The sequence below is a fragment of the Ursus americanus genome, chromosome 10, assembly GCF_024610735.1.
Source record: "Ursus americanus isolate L20-20 chromosome 10, mUrsAme1.1.p, whole genome shotgun sequence".
Taxonomy (NCBI): Eukaryota; Metazoa; Chordata; class Mammalia; order Carnivora; family Ursidae; genus Ursus; species Ursus americanus.
The window spans coordinates 15078285-15096822 of record NC_142136.1 but is presented as its reverse complement, the minus strand read 5'-3'; the positions used below and the strand labels follow the sequence as shown (position 1 = coordinate 15096822).

At 41.9% G+C, this 18538-nt stretch overlaps 1 protein-coding gene across 4 annotated transcripts in view; it reads right to left on the bottom strand.

Annotated features, from left to right (window-relative positions):
• The window catches only part of ABCC4 (ATP binding cassette subfamily C member 4 (PEL blood group)), a 235102-nt gene that overhangs the window by 52001 nt on the left and 164563 nt on the right, over positions 1–18538 (bottom strand). For all 4 annotated transcript variants that reach the window (XM_087865049.1, XM_045810951.2, XM_087865048.1 and 1 more), the window contains exon 21: positions 5086–5236. In XM_087865049.1, the coding sequence (XP_087721175.1) occupies positions 5086–5236 (151 nt within the window). The remainder of the gene's footprint in view (positions 1–5085; positions 5237–18538) is intronic.

Genomic DNA, 18538 nt, shown 5'->3' with positions numbered 1-18538 from the left:
ACACCGAATCATGAATGCCTATCTGTGTGTCCACTCCACTATGTGACTATTACCTTAAAGGCTGGGATAAAGTCAGAGTATCCCTGAAACTAACAGGTGAGTGATGTGTAAGGGGACTGGCCTGCCTGCCATTCTCCCTGCAACCTGGGGCATCGCCCTGTGCCTGTTCCTGCGCCAGAGTCTCTTCCTGGAGTAACGGAGAACCTGAGTACTGCACCGCCCTTGTGCCCATAGGGCCTGGGCAGCCATGGCATCTTTGAATAGTCTTGACTTCGGCTGAGGGAGCCTGTCCTGCTGGACACCTGGTGTTTGGAGGTCACCGTGTGACATTAACATCAATCACTCTTCCAGAACCTGATCATGGCCTTAGAGGCCATTCTCTTTGGACTAAGTTCATGTTGGTTTGAGTTGCCATTCATTCCCCTGCCACCTTCTCCAGGAGCACGCTGTGTGTGGGCACCAGGCTTGGCTCCTGCCTATCAGGGAAGAGGTGGGCGGCAGGCTGCTGGGCACCATGAATGAGGGGCCTCTCTCTGGGATGAGTAACACTCGTGCTTTACCAGCAGGTAACGCTGACCTGCCACTTAGTTACCTGTGCACGTCCTAGAGAAGACTTGTGGGCAAAACCCCTGGGTGTTCAGGGCAAGGGCAGATCACTTAGCTCATGAGAGGCTGCAGAAATTATATCAAATGATGGGGAGAAACAATTTAGGGGAAAAATGCAAACTTATTTTAGAGCCTGACTCCTTAGCCTGGCATCCGATGCCTCTCCGTGTGAGAGTTCAGTCATGCCCTGTGCATACGGGAACTGCAGGTATGGGGGGGGTGCTGGGTACCAATGTGCAGACACAGGACCTCCTCTTAGAGCTTGGTGACCACAGCTCCTAAGCACGGAAGGAGCAGACTTCTCCGTGTGAGACACCGGGGCTTGGGGAAGATCGGATGCACTGGGCTAAGGGCCTCTTTCCTGACTGGGATATCTGACTGGGATATTAAGCATTAAGCGCCCTCGCCTGGGATGCTGCTTTCAAGAAAAAACCTTCTCTGAACTGAGGCATGAACTAACACTTCCCCTTGTATCTACTTTAGGCAAATAGCCTTCCGTGAATTCAGTGGTGGTTTGGACTGTCCAGTTGTTGGTTTCTGATCTAGGATCCACAACACCCTCTCTCTTCATTATACTGAGGAATCTTTAGCCTTTATGCATTTTAGCTTCCATTAAATCTGTACTTTTTAAGACATTAATATGAATATAAGGGACCAAGCCCATGCTCTAAATAAGAAAGGCTGGAAGCTGAGAACAGGCCTTCTTTGCATTCCCTAGCACATGCCCAAAACATAGTCAACATGGAAACGGGGTGCTTAGCAGGAGGACTCAGGAGAGTTCCAGGCCCATGACCCTATCAAGAAAGTACCAAAAGTCCAGCTCCAGAAAGCACAGAGTACTCACTAGAACCATGTTCTCATTTCTTGAGCAAATGTTGGGACATTTCTGAGACAACATTTCTGAGAAGGAAGAAGATGTGGCCATTTGGTCAAGGAGAGAGACCTTGAATGAAATGCTTCCGTGTGGTCATCCTCACTGGCTTCCCTCATCAGCAGATCAAGGTTGCGGTTGATTTTCTCTGGCAAGGTTTCAGAGCAGGGTCGACTCCGGAAATCAGGGGCTGTCCCAGCCTTGAACACCGGGGAACCCAGAGACCACATCACCAACTTTACCTCAGAACCAAGAGTTACGAGTGGTACGGCAGCATTCCGTACCTGGGAAAAGCTATCCTGTTCTTTCACACCCCACTTAGGACTGAGCGGGGATGCCAGGATGAATGAGTGAACTGGAGGGTCTTCAATGAAAACTAACTGGCACAAAGGGAAACGGAGTACTAGGGCTCTGGTATATTCTCTTGCTCAATACAGTGCCTTTCTCCCCACAATGACCGAGCTGGCTATCCTGAAGTAGACCTCTATAGCACCCATGGCATTGGCCAGCGGTTAGACAAATGCAACCCTACCTTTCACAAGACTGACAACCCCGTGTCCCATGACCCTGAGGACTCTTTGGAACATACCCTACAAGAACTGAAAACCCTCCCCAGGAGGGAGAAGGCAGGGATCTGCCTCAAGGGCCCGGCTGACAACCCTGCTTAGGTAACCATTTATATTAGGTGAGGCCTGCTAGTTGTTATGTTCTTAATGCCCTCATGTTCAAGGTTCTAGCACCTTTCCATGTGGCCAGGAAGCACTTTACAACCATCAACACAAATAATCCTCACGAGAGCACCAGGGGGCAGGTGCTATTATATCTCTGACAGAGAGCAAAGTAGGCAGAAGGATTAAGAGCACTGGCCAGGTAGTAAATTAACCCAAGTGGTAGAGCTGGGGGTCAGACCTGGCTCTTACTCCCGAGGCTGTGCTTTATAATCACTGCCACAGTGTCTCAGAGGGAAAATAATCAGGTTAAATCAAGATGCCAACATGTGACTAAATGCATTTTTCTCTTAACTTTGTAGTTTAAGTTTAGAAAACCCCAAATTGTCCTTTGTGCCTGTCCAGTAGCCCTATTCATTACTGTGTATCTTATCAAGCACCTTCATTTGAAAGTCCGTGGAAATCCAGCATGAGAACAAACAACAGCAGACGTGAGCGGCTATGGTCTGAAACACGCGACACACAGTTAGCCCTCCCCAGCGGTGCCCATGGCAGACATTCCTAGCTGATCACAGTACCCTTACATAGGGAATCTGGATGTGGCTTCACAACTCAGACATGGCCAAACGATGAGAGCTGGCTAGAAAAATGCAACCAAGCAGATCCTGGTTATGTGCACTTCTTTATGACTGAATGGTGCTACCATGCTCACTTCTGCAAAAATGGGAAACCATCATGATTAACTACAGATTTGTCATTAAAGTGGCTTAAACGTCAGTCAGAGATTTCAGAGGCAGCTAGACCTGAAAATCATCCTTGGGACTTCAATAGTCCTTTCAAAGTACAAGGAGGAAGCAGATTTATGCCTTGTGGCCATAGCAATCAGGTATCCCCCTTTTATCTTCCTTTTTGCTAGTGGGTCCAGCAGTGGCCTCAAGAAATACTATCACTTACTGCTTAGAGATAACAAAAGAATTGTTACTTATGGCACAGACCCACAACCCAGAGAGATGACAACACACAGTTCTGACCAACTGGCCGCCAACGTTTGGTTATCTGGGTGCGTGGAGGTAGGAATATCTGTACTTAATGTATTGTTGTAGCCTACTGGGGTACAGGAATATTCCACATTATTTCCAAATATCCTACAGGGGTCATGCTAACTTTCTCAAAATCTCCAGATCAAGCCCTGGGAAAATCCTATACTGTTTCTTGAAAAAGACTCAGGCTATCCCCCTGCTCTCCACTTCCACATGGATGGGAAGTGGCCCTTGTTCCAGGCAAAAATCTCTTATTCCAGAGACTTCTTTTAAATAAAACTGAGACTTCCTCTGGAACAAGACTGATGATGACAGACTCCATTTCATGAGTGGCTTCCAATCATAAATGTCTGAAGCCTTGCTGTTTACACAAAAGACTGGCTGGAGCTCATCACTTATTCTCCCGCCTTCACCACCTCCCGCCATGGTAACATCACATCAGCACGACGGTCCACACATCTGGACAACACCGCTCCACCGCCCCAAGGAAACACCTCGCAAAACCACACCTCACGGTAGTTTAGCTGGTTCTCAGAGGACTGAAAAAATTTTCTATAGCTTTTATGAAATCAATGCCCATTATCCTTTATGCAAATGCTTATGATAAATCCCTCTCAAAAATTTATTATTAACCATAAGGGCATCTGGGTGGCTCAGTCAGTTAAGCGTCCAACTCTTGATTTCGGCTTAGGTCATGGTCTCAGGATCATGAGATCAAGCCCTGTGTCAGGCTCTGTGCTCAGTGTGGAGCCTGCTTGGGATTCTCCCTCCCTCTCTGCCCCTCCCCCGCCTCACACATGCTCTAAAACAAAACAAAATGTATTAAAAATAAACACACATACGTCCTAACGTATCCCGATGAACTTGTATTTTTCCACTTGGTAGACTGGAGAACCATGATACCCAGTATGTTTCTCTTCTTAGCCTGACTTCCAGAAAGCTAGGTTGGTATTAATTTGCAGTGAGTATCTACAGTTGAGGTTTCTGATACAAACACCTTCCTTTTGTTTAGGTCTTTATACCCCCTTTATTTTTTAAATATAACAATCAACTCTCCTTATGATTTGTTTTAGTAATAATGAAATATGTTTGTGCATTAATGAGATAAGCTCTGAATTACTTCATCCTCTATGATTAACCGTGTTTTCCAATGATTCCAAAACTAGGAAGTTGACTAGAGAACAATTAAATGCATACTGAACAGAACCCTCTCCTGTGTCCTCCCAAGGGAATTATATTCAGGATCCATTTATAGGAACAGCCTGGGGGTGGGAGGGACTTCAAACAGTGTGGCATGACAGGAAATACTAGTGATAATAAAGAGTAAGACTGAAAATAACAGTGCTTATCTTCTCAAAACATTTAACAACCGCAACTTTTTGGCCATTTTTTGAGTATGCGATAGTAATATATTTTGCAAATGTATTACTTCTGACATATGACACCTTCTTCTCCTTTCCCGAATCTTTCCCTTTCTTTGTCATTTCTAGAACCTTCAGGGAAAGAAAAATTCCTTATTTTTGCTCTGTATTAGTTCCAACATGAAATATTTCTTTAAAAACATTTACTGAGTGCCTGTTCTACGCTGGAAGTACATCATGACGGAGACAGAAACGGCCCCTATCTTCATGGTGTTCACATTCCAGTATAGCTTTATTGCACAGACTTCCTTGTCCCTTCCTAGGTGCTACCCTGCAAAGCTGTACCCGGCAGGCCATCAGCACCATTTGCCCTAAGGGCCACACGGACTCACAGTGGACATAGTATTCAATGACTTAATGTTAACTTGGAGAAAAAAATCTGGAAGATAAAATCTGCACGATTTCAGGGTCTCCTTAATTATGGCATAAATGGAAGTGAGCCCGAATCGCCTTCCCAACCTGAGAGCCTCTGTACTCACTTGTAGATTCCAGGCGTTTGACATCTCTTGAAGTTTCTAAGAAATACCGCCGAAGAACAAAGAAAAGGATGCCCAGGGGAATTAGAGGTATTGCAATCCACGGGATCACGGCCACTGCCACGCCCACCACACCCAAAACTTGTAGAAATGTCTGTAAAAGAGAAAACAGATACAGAGGGCTTCTTATGAAGAATTCTCTTCAAACATAGACTTTAATGGGTTGTTTTGTTAGGATTCAACCCCTTTCTTCCAAAGATTTGTTGGAACGGCAGGGGATGCTTTCCCATCAAAGAAATAACAGAATATTACAGGTGGTCCTGATGATAGTCATTGCATACCTGCAATGTGCCAAACACAATAAGAACTTTCGAGATATAAGTTCTTTTGATATGCTCAGTAGCCTTAGGAGAGAGGCGATACAATCTCCCCTACTAGTCTCAGAGAGAGCAGGACTTGAATCCCAAACTATCGGGAGTTAAGAGATACTATCAGGGAAATCAGCAAGTGAGAATCAGAGATGAGAACTCCATTAAGACTCAACTATACATGTAGGGATAAAGAAGTGGTTAATTACAAGTTCAGTGGAAACATTTAAGTGTTTACCTTTACAAGTGGGGATTCCTCTTTTTTGGTATTCTATCCACAGTTAACATTTACTGAGTGCTCACTGCATACAGGGTACAGGGCTACCCATTACATATTTCACACGTATTAACTCATTTAATCCTTGAACAGCCCTACAGAATACTAGTATTATCTCATTTTACAGATGGAAACTGAAGCACAGGGAGAGGAAAAGCAACTTGATCAAGACTGCAAAGCATAAGTCACAGAGCCAGGGAGCCTGTTAGCCGTCATGATATATTTAAGCTTGCCCTCAATATAAAGGCAACTTTTTACTGTTCAGGAGAACATTCTTGACATATTTGAACCCCCTAATTTGTCCTTAATTTTTCCTCTAAAGACCTTACTTAAGGAATTTTAGAGTTCATCAGCATGCCTAATATAGAACAAAGAAGAGAAATACAATGCAACAAATTTTTGACATTTCTTAGAAACCCGATGAAAAGTTTTGATAAGGAAACAAACTGAGGGTTTCAGAGGGGAGGGGGATGGGGGATTGGGATAGGCCGGTGACGGGTATTTTTTAATATTTGCATTCTGTTTTCCATGGTGGCTGCACCAATTTACATTCCCACTAATGGTGCATGAGAGTTTCCTTTTCTCCACATCCTCAGCAATACTTGTAATTTCTTATATTTTTGATGCTAGCCATTCTGAGTGGTAGAAGATGATGTCTTATTGTGGATTTTGATTTGCATTTGCCTCATGATTAGTAAGGTCACACAGAAACAAATACCACATAATGTCACTTATGTGTGGAATCTAAAAAGGAAACAAACAAAAAGCAGAAATAGACCCATAAATACAGAGAACTGGGGGCGCCTGGGTGGCACAGCGGTTAAGCGCCTGCCTTCGGCTCAGGGCGTGATCCCGGCGTCATGGGATCGAGCCCCACATCAGGCTCTTCAACTATGAGCCTGCTTCTTCCTCTCCCACTCCCCCTGCTTGTGTTCCCTCTCTCGCTGGCTGTCTCTATCTCTGTCAAATAAATAAATAAATAAAATCTTTAAATAAATACATACATACATACATACATACATACATACAGAGAACTGATGGTCGCCCGACACAAGGGGGCTAAGGGACAGGCACAATGGGGGAAGGGGAGTGGGAGATACAGGCTTCCCGTGATGGAATGAATAGGTCACAGGGATAAAAGGTGCAGCATAGGGAATAGAGTCAATGGTACTGTCATAGTGTTGTATGGTGACAGATGGTAGCCACACATGTGAGCACAGCCTAAGTACAGGGTAGGAGAAGCACTCTGTTGTATACATGAAACTAAGTAACATTGCGTGTCAACTATTACTTTAATAAAAAAAAAAAAAGGCTGATCCTCGATGCCCCATTTTTACAGGCCTGGCCATCATATTTCTGAAATAAATATTTCAAAGGAAAATATGACAAAAAATTTGTTTTACTGACAAAACAATAAATTTTGTCATCTGGATATTACATTTTCTATTAGGATAAGCATGTGCAATCTTTATTTCAAAGGCTAATGATGATAACATTGGCAAGCGCTACATGTCCGGTGTGGGCTACATACAGGTGCTGAGCAGAGTTCTAGGAACACTCAACCATGACCTCGATCCCGGGAGATAATTTTATCTTGGGAAATGATACTGGTTAAAAAGACCAGGAAGCATAGAAACCCAAGTCACTGCATGATGCTGACTGAAGTATCCATCCTTCTCAGGAAAAGCAAGACATCATGGCACACAACTTCAGGGGATACGAATGTAAGCAATACTGCATCTGCCTGCTCGGACGGTGGGTCGTCGAGCGGTGGGAGGGGGTACGTTCGCATGGCATGGGCCAAGGCCTCCAAAGTTTGTGAATTCAGATGGATTCAAACCCAGGATCATGTGAGCAAGGCACAGGGGGCAGTGGAAATACAGGGAAGAATCCATGAACACGTTTTAGAAGGTTCTGAGACTTGGGGCGCCTAGGTGGCGTAGTCGTTAAGCGTCTGCCTTCGGCTCAGGGCATGATCCCGGTGTCGTGGGATCGAGCCCCGCATTGGGCTCCTCCGCTATGAGCCTGCTTCTTCCTCTCCCACTCCCCCTGCTTGTGTTCCCTCTCTCGCTGGCTGTCTCTATCTCTGTCAAATAAATAAATAAAATCTTTAAAAAAAAAAAAAAAAAAAAAAGAAGGTTCTGAGACTTAACGACCAAATTTCACAGACTAATTTAACAAACAGAAAGAGCGGCAATGAATAACTTGCAGTGGTAATCACAGCTGATGGACACGCTGCCCAAGAGGGAGCCGGGCTGCAAAGGTTAACGTAGGTTGTTCTGCGGCCTCTCAGAAGGCGCCAGCCAGGGCAGCAGGCCCCAGCGCGCATCTCCGAGGAAAGGATTAGCAGGGTAATGCCTGACAGAGACACAGGTTATCATCTCACGGCTATTTCAAATCAGTTTTCTCAGAGCATCCTCACAACCAGCTTGTGAGTGAATGAGAAAAGGAGGAGCTGTCATTTCCATTTACAGATAAGGGATGTGAAAGCTAGGAGGTTAAGTGGTGGTCCCAAGTTCTCCCAGGATGTTGCTGTGTTATGGAGAAAGCCAGGAGCAGTGACTATGCAGGGAATCCTGCAAGCAGCAGGAGCATGGAGGAAGAAAGTTCTAGAATTATGAATGTGTGGACAGGAACCCCGGTGAATCAAACTGCATTACTTTGATGTAGACTTGTGCTTTTATGGTTTCTGCTAGTCTCTACTGTGGTGTCCATACAAAACCCAAAGTGAAGAGGCATGGAATTCTGAAGGAACAAAGTCCAACCATAAATGGAGAAAACAGGGCCGTCTGGCCGCTCTGCTTTCATACCTACACCTGACCAATTTCTGACAGCTACTGGATTCACTGATGCATCCCACCCTCCTACACCAATTAGGAAGCCAACCTTCTTCCTTCATGCTCATGAGGAGGGCTCCTTCTAGCTCCTTCTATGTCCGGTCTTAAGTAATCACGAGGCATGCCACTTTTAGTTGTCAGGGAAAAAAAATCTGAGATGTTATTAATCATAAAATTATTCAAATTTACAATTTTTGGGGTGCCTGGGTGGCTTAGTCAGTTAAGGGTCTGCCTTCAGCTGAGGTCACGTTCCTGGAATTGAGTCCTGAGTCGGGCTCCCTGCTCAGCGAGGAGGCTGCTTCTCCCTCTGCCTCTGCCCCTCCCCCTTGCTCATGCTCACGTTCTGTCTCTCTCAAATAAATAAAAACAAAACAAAAAAAATTATAATTTTTTTTAGCAGACTAACATCATTTGATTGAACAATTATTCCCCAGTTTCAATTATCTGGCTCTCCCTAGGGTGGGGCCCTTTCATGGCTAACCAAGCCCAGCAGATTACCTGGGCAGCACAGGTAAGCTCAAAACACTGGGCTCCGTTGGAATTGTGCCAATGCTCTCTTTTCTTGGGTAGCCATTAAAGACCACTAACTGCTACTCACAGAAACTCCCAAGTTAGATTAGGTCTTTCATATTTGATGCCCCCAAATTCTGAAGCAATTCAAAGAGGGTTTCCAAAGGAGTTTTATTTCTACTTGTGGGTCATGCCATAGCCAGCCTCGCAGTGAATTAGTTGTTATACTACACTGTAAAAACATAATGTGCAGGTTTACATTTATACATATTTGTGTATAGACATATATTAATCTTTTACTGCCAGCACACTTTTTTTTAAGTAATCTCTATACCCGACATGGGGCTCAAAATCACAACCCTGAGATTGAGTCTCGCGCTTTACTGAGTGAACCAGCCAGGAGCCCCCTTCAGGCAAACTCTTTATGGAAGTCGGCAAAGGACAAAAAATGGTATCCAAGCAAAAAGGGTAAGATTCTGAAGGGGGACACAGAAGATTCTGGTGGAAAACAAACCCCTATCCCTTCCTTGAAGCCAATCTCATTTCTTCCTTCCAGAGTTGCAGGAATTCCAAGGAGCCTAATGCAAGGTACACCCTCAGCTCCTCCCATCTGACTGGATTCCAAGCCCATCTGATGACCCACCAGCGCTTTTGTACCTCTCTGATCGTGCTAAGACACAAAGACACAATGATCTATACACAGCAAGAAGCACACTGACCCAGAAGCACATGAGCCAAGCCTTGAGGCCCAAGATCTAAGAGTAATCTTTATTTTGATATCCTTGCATCCCAGCTGGAACATACCAGTTAGGAATTCGATCCAAAATCTATGAACCCACAGGAACAAATACAAACAATTCTTGTATGCCGTTCACTTGAGAGAGCATGTGACTCTTCATAATTCAGAGTGATTCTGTAGCTTACGGAGAATGTTAGCCTCGGGCTGGGGGGAACTGCGTTAGCCTGTGCTATCTGACAGAGTCTAGGACCAATCCTCTGGAACAGGAACCAGAAAGGTAACACATTTCACCATTTTGTCTTTACTGGGACATCCCACCAACATAAAAGGCCGAGGGGAGGTAATGGGAATTAAATGAGATAATGTATACAAAGTGCTTAGCAGTCCAAGCTTAACATCCTAAGTACCATTATTATTACCCTTCCATGTGCTCTGGATGCCAGGAGTCTGAAGAGGAGGGATGCAGCACTGACAGACTTATGGGCCCAAAGAATCTTAAAAATATCATGGGAGTTGGATCCCAAGACATGGCTCACTCTAACCGCTGGAACAACTTAGTACTACCCAGGGACACATCAGAGCAGAGGTTACCACTCCCTGCAGGTGGTAATGTCATCACACCTACCAACGTGGCTGTGGCTTTTCTATGGCTATCCTCTCTGAGGTCTATTTTGTGTGAATATGCACGTTTGAAATAAGAGGACCAATAAACCTCATAAGTACTACATTTTCAGTCCTCTCCATTTTCGCCCCACCTGTAGGCCTCCCAAAGATAATGGAGGCAACTCAACATTTTTTGAGATTTTTCTTTTCTTATTCCGTATTCTTTTTCTGCTTCAAGCCTCACTTCTTAGTGAAGACTTCGCGCCCTGAAATTGCTCAGCACGCCTGGGAGAGTAAGGAAAAGGGTGGAGAACCTCCAAATCAACCACACCAAACCAAACCAAACCCCAGATGATTCAGTATGGCCGCAGGAAGAGACCAGCTTGGCATCTTCTAGCTCATCCATAATGAACCAGTGTCGGTATCAAGGGAAACACAAAAGCTGGATTTTGTGCACTGGTGAATCCCAGGGAATTCAGTGGTGTCCACTCCAGGTTGGCCTTCTTGGTAGACAACCACACTGGTCTGAACACCAAGGAGGACCCTGTCCCCATCCCATGGAATGGGTGCCTAAGGAACCTCTCTTCCTCAGAAAGGAAGCTGTCCTACGAGCTGCTGCTCTTTCTGATTAAACCACATGGGCATCTAAATAAACTGTTAATGCGGTTTACAAAAGCAATAAAGGAAAAAACAATTTTTATGAAAAATGTTAACTGCTTTGTTTGAAAAACTGCCCAGCTACAAATCTTGAGAAAAATGACATTGCTTTACTCTTAGTGCCGATGGCAAATTTCCTCATAACGCTGAAGAAAATCTCCATATTTACTTAATAACCAAAGAAAGGGGGTGCCTGGGTGGCTCAGTCGTTAAGTGCCTGCCTTCAGCTCAGGTCATGATCCCGGGGTCCTGGGATCGAGCCCTGCATTGGGCTCCCTGCTCAGTGGGGAGTCTGCTTCTCCCTCTCCCCCTTCGCCCCCCGCTTGTGTTCCCTCTCTCGCTGTCTCTGTCAAATAAATACATAAAATCTCTATTAAAAAACAACAACCACCAAAGAAAGGTACAATCGCCCTACCCCGCCCCCAATACCAACAATGGATAACATTCCATGAAGCTTGCCATGTGTCCAAGCTCTTAAGTATTTCACATGCTTTATGTCCTTTCATCCACACGTTCAATCGGAACGGGAGGGATTATCACCTCCACCCACACGGAAGGAAGCTGATGCTGATACTCAGAGAGGTTTAGGGATTTGCCCAAAGTTTGAAAATTCAGTCATCGTGCCCCCAAGGCTGTTCTTATAATCTCTGCATGATACTGCACCCCATATAAAGATTCAGACTTTACGCTCCTGTTTTATGTTTTCCCTTTCTTTTGCATTTTACAGTTTTGCTGGGTTTCTTGTGGTTGTATCTGGTCTCCCCCATGAGGCACTCAGTCCTAAATTCCCAGCTCCTAGAGAACAGCAGCCTGCTCGGCTCACAGAGCAGAGCCGATCATTACAAAGGTCCTAAAAATGCTTGCTAATAGAACACACAAACACATGCTGATATAAGAAATACTGTTTGAATAAGAAAAATAGAAGTTTCATGAGGTGTAAGCCCAGAAAGCAAACAGATTTGGGGGAAGTAGGGAAAGAGCCAAATCTAACTTAAATAAATACACAAAACCCCAAACCCAAAACGAGACTATTCTACATGCTTTGTGTTTGGATGGCTGTGAAAACAGTTTCCCCAGGACGTATCTTCCTCTAGAATTCATACTGTATCCCTGACTTTACAGATTTTAATGTATTTCTTTCACAAGCACAAGTAATAAAAAAGGGACTGGTTTGTCTGTTTGGCATTTAACTACCCAACTGCTTACAGCCCTGTAGGAATTCCTAGGTATCTACCCACAATTTACTTTAAACTTAATTCCATGGGATTCTGTTCCTGCTAGTCTTTGTGAAGCTTGTGCCAAGGAACATGTTTCCTATAAACAGCAGTAAAAATGTATTCTTCTTATTTTATGCAAATAAATATGTCATCCATACTTCTGGCTCACCCCATTCTTATTTGAACTCTTGCTTGCTCTCAGACTTCTATTAGGCACAAAGTGAAATATGTATTTAATCAGAGGGCCACTTAGTCAGTAGACAGTACTTTTATTATCTGCTTACAGTATTAAAAAATAAAATCAGGATCATTAAGATTGCGAACACCTCAAAGGAATTTCAAAGCTTTGAATTCTGCTGTCAGTCAGACTCTTATAAATTCAGTTCCAAGTTCTGATAAGTACAAATCGTCCAGATAGCCTTAAACGATTACTGATTTTGCAGAAGATAGGACTTACGTGCAATAAACAAAGCAAGATTCACTTCTTGGCAAGAAAACACGGCAAGATTTTCTTCTGATTTAGACAGAAGAAAAAAACGATGCCTAGTTTTTAATCAGTAAGCTGTTTACTGATGTGGGTGTAGGAGAGATTCTTCTACCTATTTATTCTGGAAACATATGAGATAAAAAAAAAAAATAAGCTTTCAATGAAATGACTATCACAGAGATTGTGCTCCTGGCTAATACAAGATCCTTGTGGAGGCAGTAAAATTTTGAACAGCCTAAGCGAAACTCAAAGTATTAAGAACTAAAACGTAATTCCCATCACCTCCTCGTTACTCTTCAATTACTGGATATATAAAAGCAAAGGAACAAATATGGAAGGCTCTTAAATATAAGCTCCTAACCCTTAACACCGACCTATGGCTCCTATGAAGTCTGCAGGTGTAAGGGACATGCTTATAAAGGCACCTTGCATATCTCGGAGTTCAGAAATCAACTTTGGTTCCCAGATCCCTCCTTTTTGTCTCTTTTGACTTCACCCAACTCAGCTCTGTTAAATCAAGACTTCATGCAATGCTGGTGTGTTGTATTTGTATGACTACATCTATACAATCTCTAAGATTAAACTTTTCTAAACTTGTCCTTTCCTTGAGATACATTAATCGCTCCTTTCGCCCTCCATTTGTTGGACTTGAATCTTTTTACATCCATACCAGCTCTTGATCCTGAGTCATAGCTAACTCCACTGAACAGTGGATGGTGGTGGTACGCTCACAATTTATTAACCAACAACAATAGACAGCATTAGGGAAACACAGTACACTTCTTCTTCTTCTTCTTCTTTTTTTTTTTTTTTTACCTTCAGTGTATCTCCCTGATCAATAGCTTCCTTCTATCTTTTCACATTGTGAGAGCTTAGTTTGAAATTCAAGGACTGAGCCCATCGATATGCTACTTTTAGAAGTCACACCTTAAAAATAAAGATGGAAAGAAAAGGTTGGAAAAGGGTATCCCTTGAAAACACTAACCCAAAGAAAGTTGGAGTATCTATCTATACCACACTAAACAGAAGCATCTAAGTTAGGATGCATTCCCAAAAATAAAGGAAAACATTTCAAAAGAATAATTGGTCAATTTATCCATAAAATATATTTTAAAAATCTAAATTTATATATGCTTAATAACACAGCTCCAAAATGTATAAAGCAAAATCTGATAGAACCCAGGAGAAACAGACAAGTCCATAATCACAGTGGGGGATTTTAACCAACTTATTATCTCAATATCTGATAGAATAAGCAGAATATAAAATAAAAATACAGAAGATGTGAAAACATGAACAAACTTGATCTGATTAAGAGAGATACAATACTGCAGCCAATAACTGTACAATACATCCTTTTCAACTAAACATACAATATGCTATAAAGCAAATATCAATAACTTCAAGAGCCAGAAATTGTACAGAACATATTTTGAACTAAGTGGATTTTTTAAAAAGATTTTATTTATTGATTTTGACAGAGAGAGAGACAGCCAGCAAGAGAGGGAAACATAAGCAGGTAGAGTGGGAGAGAAAGAAGCAGGCTCCCAGAGGAGCAGGGAGCCCGATGCAGGGCTCGATCCCAGAGCTGATCCCAGAGCCCTGGGATCACGCCCTGGGCCAAAGGCAGACGCCTAACGACTGAGCCCCCCAGGCGTCCCTGAACTAAGTGAATTTAACAAAAAAAATCCATTACCTAAATATAACCAGAAAGTCACTAAATATTTGGAAGTTCAGTAATACACTTCCCTAACATCTGGTTGAAAGAAATTATAATATAATTAGAAAGTATCTTGATATAAAAGGAAATAAAAATCTGCTAATATTAAAATTTGAGGTCTGCAACTAAAGCTGTGTTTAGAGGTAAATTTCTACCTTTAAAAAAAATTTTTTTTAAAAAGAAGGACTACGGGGGGCGCCTGGGTGGCGCAGCAGTTAAGTCTGCCTTCGGCTCAGGGCGTGATCCCGGCGTTGTGGGATCGAGCCCCACATCAGGCTCCTCCGCTATGAGCCTGCTTCTTCCTCTCCCACTCCCCCTGCTTGTGTTCCCTCTCTCGCTGGCTGTCTCTATCTCTGTCAAATAAATAAATAAAATCTTTAAAAAAAAAAGAAGGACTACGGGGGATATATACAAAACCTCTATCTTTCTCTTATATTTGCTGTGAACCTAAAACTGCTCTAAAAAAATAATAAATAAGGCCTATCACAGGAGAAAAAAAGAAAGGCTAAAAGTCAGTCAAGGGTTTAAAAAGGTATCTTAAGAAAAACAACAGCACATTAAACTGAAGTATACAGAAAAATGAAAGAGAAAAGTAGACATTAATGAGACAAAAACTAACTTCCAAGGAGAAAAATCAACAAATCCAAAGCTTGACTCTTCAAAAGCACAAATGAAATTAATAAACCCTGATCAAGGAAAAAAGAGGGGAAAACAACCATTATCATGAATTAAAAAGGGGATAACACAGCACAGGTACTAAAAAGAGCGTATGATAAACATTGTACTGATAAATTTTTAAAAGGATTTTTAAATGAGGCTCCATGCCCAGCATGGAGCCCAACGTGGGGCCTGAACTCACAACCCCGAGATCAAGATCTGAGCTTAGACCAAGAGTCCAACACTCAACCGAATGAGTGACCCAGGTGCCCCTAAATTACAAAATTTTAATGCAAAGGACAAATTTCTTGAAAAATGATGTATGAAGACTGACATAAGAAGAAAGAGAAAATCTGAATAATTCCGTACCAATTTAAAAATTTGAATGCATAATTTTAAAACTTCCCACAGAAGTTTTAGGCCCAGATGGCTTCACGAGTAGATTGTGGGGGGAAAAAAAAATTCTACCAAATTCTTCGAGAGAATTTGAGTCCACCTTCATCATGATATAAAAACCACACAAAGGTGGGACGCATGGGTGGCTGAATCTGTTTAGCATCCAATTCTTGATTTTGGCTCAAGTCATGATGTCGGGGTCATGAGACTGAGCCCCTGCACTGGGTGTGGAGCCTGCCTAAGATTCTTTCTCTCTCTCCCTCCTCCCCCCACCCCCCCACCAGTGGTGCATGCATGCTCTCTCTCAAAACTAGCAAACAAAAAAACCCCACATATACACACACAAATAAATTTAAAAAAAGAAAAATTATAAAACAAACTGCCTTGGGAACACTAAACAACATACCAATAAACTCAATCTAACAATCCAAAAAGGATGCTCAAGTCATAATCAAACTGGTCTTGGCAAGCCGGAAATCTGCAGGGCAGGAGGTCAGAAAGGTGGGCTGGAACTCTTGGGTAGGAGATGACAGTGTTATTCACAGGCAGGATTTCTTCTTCTTCAGGGAAGCCTTAGCTCCCAAGGCCTTTCAACTAACTGAAGCAGGCCCACACAGATTAGCGAAAATAATCTTCCTTAAAGACAATTGATTATGGACGCCAATCACGTCCACCGCGACCCTCGGATTACTTTTTGATTGAATAACTAAGGACTGTAGCCTAGCCAAGTGGACACCCAAAACCGACCACCAAGAAGAGGAAATACTTTCCATTTTGTTTTTATAAGGCCCACATAACTCTGATACCAAAGCTGACAAAATATTTCAGGGAAAAGCAAATTGCCAGCCAATATCCCTCAAGAACAACAGATACAGGAATTCTTGACAAAGTATCAACAAATTGAATGTAACGTATCGATACATGAATAAAATGTGACAACATTACCAAGTGGAGTCTATTCCAGGAACGTAAGGTTAATTGAACCCGTAAACATCAATCAGTATAATGTATCATGTTAAAATAGTAAAGGCGAATAATCATGAATCTGAAGAGATGTAGAAAAAATATTTGTCGAAATTCAACACCTATTCTTTAAAAAAAAGTAAAAACTCTCACCAAATGAGGAATTAAAAAAAAATTAGAATCTGGTAACAGATATCTATCCCCAAAATTGCAGTTAACATCATTCTTAGTGGAAGAATATGAAAAGATTTTGCTTTAAGATTATGAGACGATCTTCTCATCATTTCTCTTCAACATTGTACTGAAGTTCTAGCTCTCCACCCACAGCAGTAAGAAAAAGCAATACGAATCATATATTTTAAATAAAATATATGAACATTATGAACAGCTGACATGATTGTATATGTAGAAAATTCTACAGGAAACAAGAAACACCAACTCCAGGAAATGCAAAATGAGCTCACAAGTTCAGTGAAACAACGCCAATATACATAAATCAACTGTATTTCCGTACACTAGCAACAAGCAATTGGAAAATGATATCAAACACAATCCCAAAAATAGAATTAAAAAACATCAAATACTCAGGAATAAATTTAACCGGGAGTGCAAAATTTTTAAACAAAAAACTACAAAACACTCCTAAAATGAAAGAAGACCTGTGTAAGTGGAGAGATATACCACATTCATTACTGAAAGATTTAATATAGTTAAGATTCACAGACTCCTCAAATTAATCTACAAAGGAAGGATCAAAATCCCAGCAGGATTTTATTTAAAAAAAAAAACAAACTGAAAGGCTTCTAAAATTTATATATTCTGGTAAAGGATCTAGAATGATCAAAACAATCTTGACAAAGCAGTACAGTTATGAAATTTCAAGGCTTCCTAAAACGTACAGTAACAACAACTGCAGCGTGGGGGTAAGGACAGGTAAACAGACCTGTGGAACAGAATAAAGAGCCACAGACTTGCTCACGAACAGTCAAAGGAGTTTTAACCAAGGTGCCAAGTCAGTTAAATGCATAAAAGTCTTTATAACGAATGTGAATAAAATAACGGGAGAAGCAAGCAAACAAAATGCACCTCATTTGATACACAAAAATTAATACGAGATGCCTCAAGTTTTAAAAAGGTAGAACAACAGAGTTTCTTTACACCCCTTAAAGATACAAAAAGGATCTATTTCTTAGGACACACAAAAAAACATGGATTACAAAAGGGGGGGTGGGGGGAAGGCAAACATCTGACTTCAACAAAATTAAAACTTGTTCTTCGTTAACAATATAAAAGAGGCAAACCACAGACTGGAAGAAAAGTACTCAAAAAAGGCCTAGATTAAACTAGTATTTTTTTAAAAAGTAATATTAAGAAATACATAAAGGGGGTGCCTGGGTGACTCAGTGGGTTAAGCGTCCAACTCTTGATTTCAGCTCAAGTCATGATCTCAGGGTCGTGGGATGGAGCTGGACATGGACCCTGCTTAAGATTTTCTTTCTCTCTCCCCACCACCTGGCAACCTCTCAAGTGCACACGTGCTCTCTCTCTCTCTCAATCAATCAATCAATTCCTGTAAATCAACAATAAAAATAATTTTTTAAAGTTTAAAAAATCAGGCAAGAGATCTGAATCAATATATCACAAAAGATGATATCTGAATGGCCAACAAGCAAGCATGAAAAGGAGCTCAGTACCATTAATCATCAGGGCAGCACAAATTAAAACCACAATGAAACCAATCTCCACTAGAAAGGCTAAAATCAAAAAGTCTGATAATACTAACTGCCGCAAAGATGTTGAGCCGCTGGAGGTAAGTATATAAAATGTTGCAACTATTTTTGCAAAACTTTATGGTAACTTTTTAAGCTAACCTACACATATCTTTATGACCTAGCAATTTCATTTCTAGGTGTTTGACCTAAAATAAATGAAAACATATGTCAACACTTGTGCAAGAAGGTTCATCGCTAAAAACAATCAACAACCCGAATGTCTGACAACTAGGGAATAAATAAATTGTGAAAT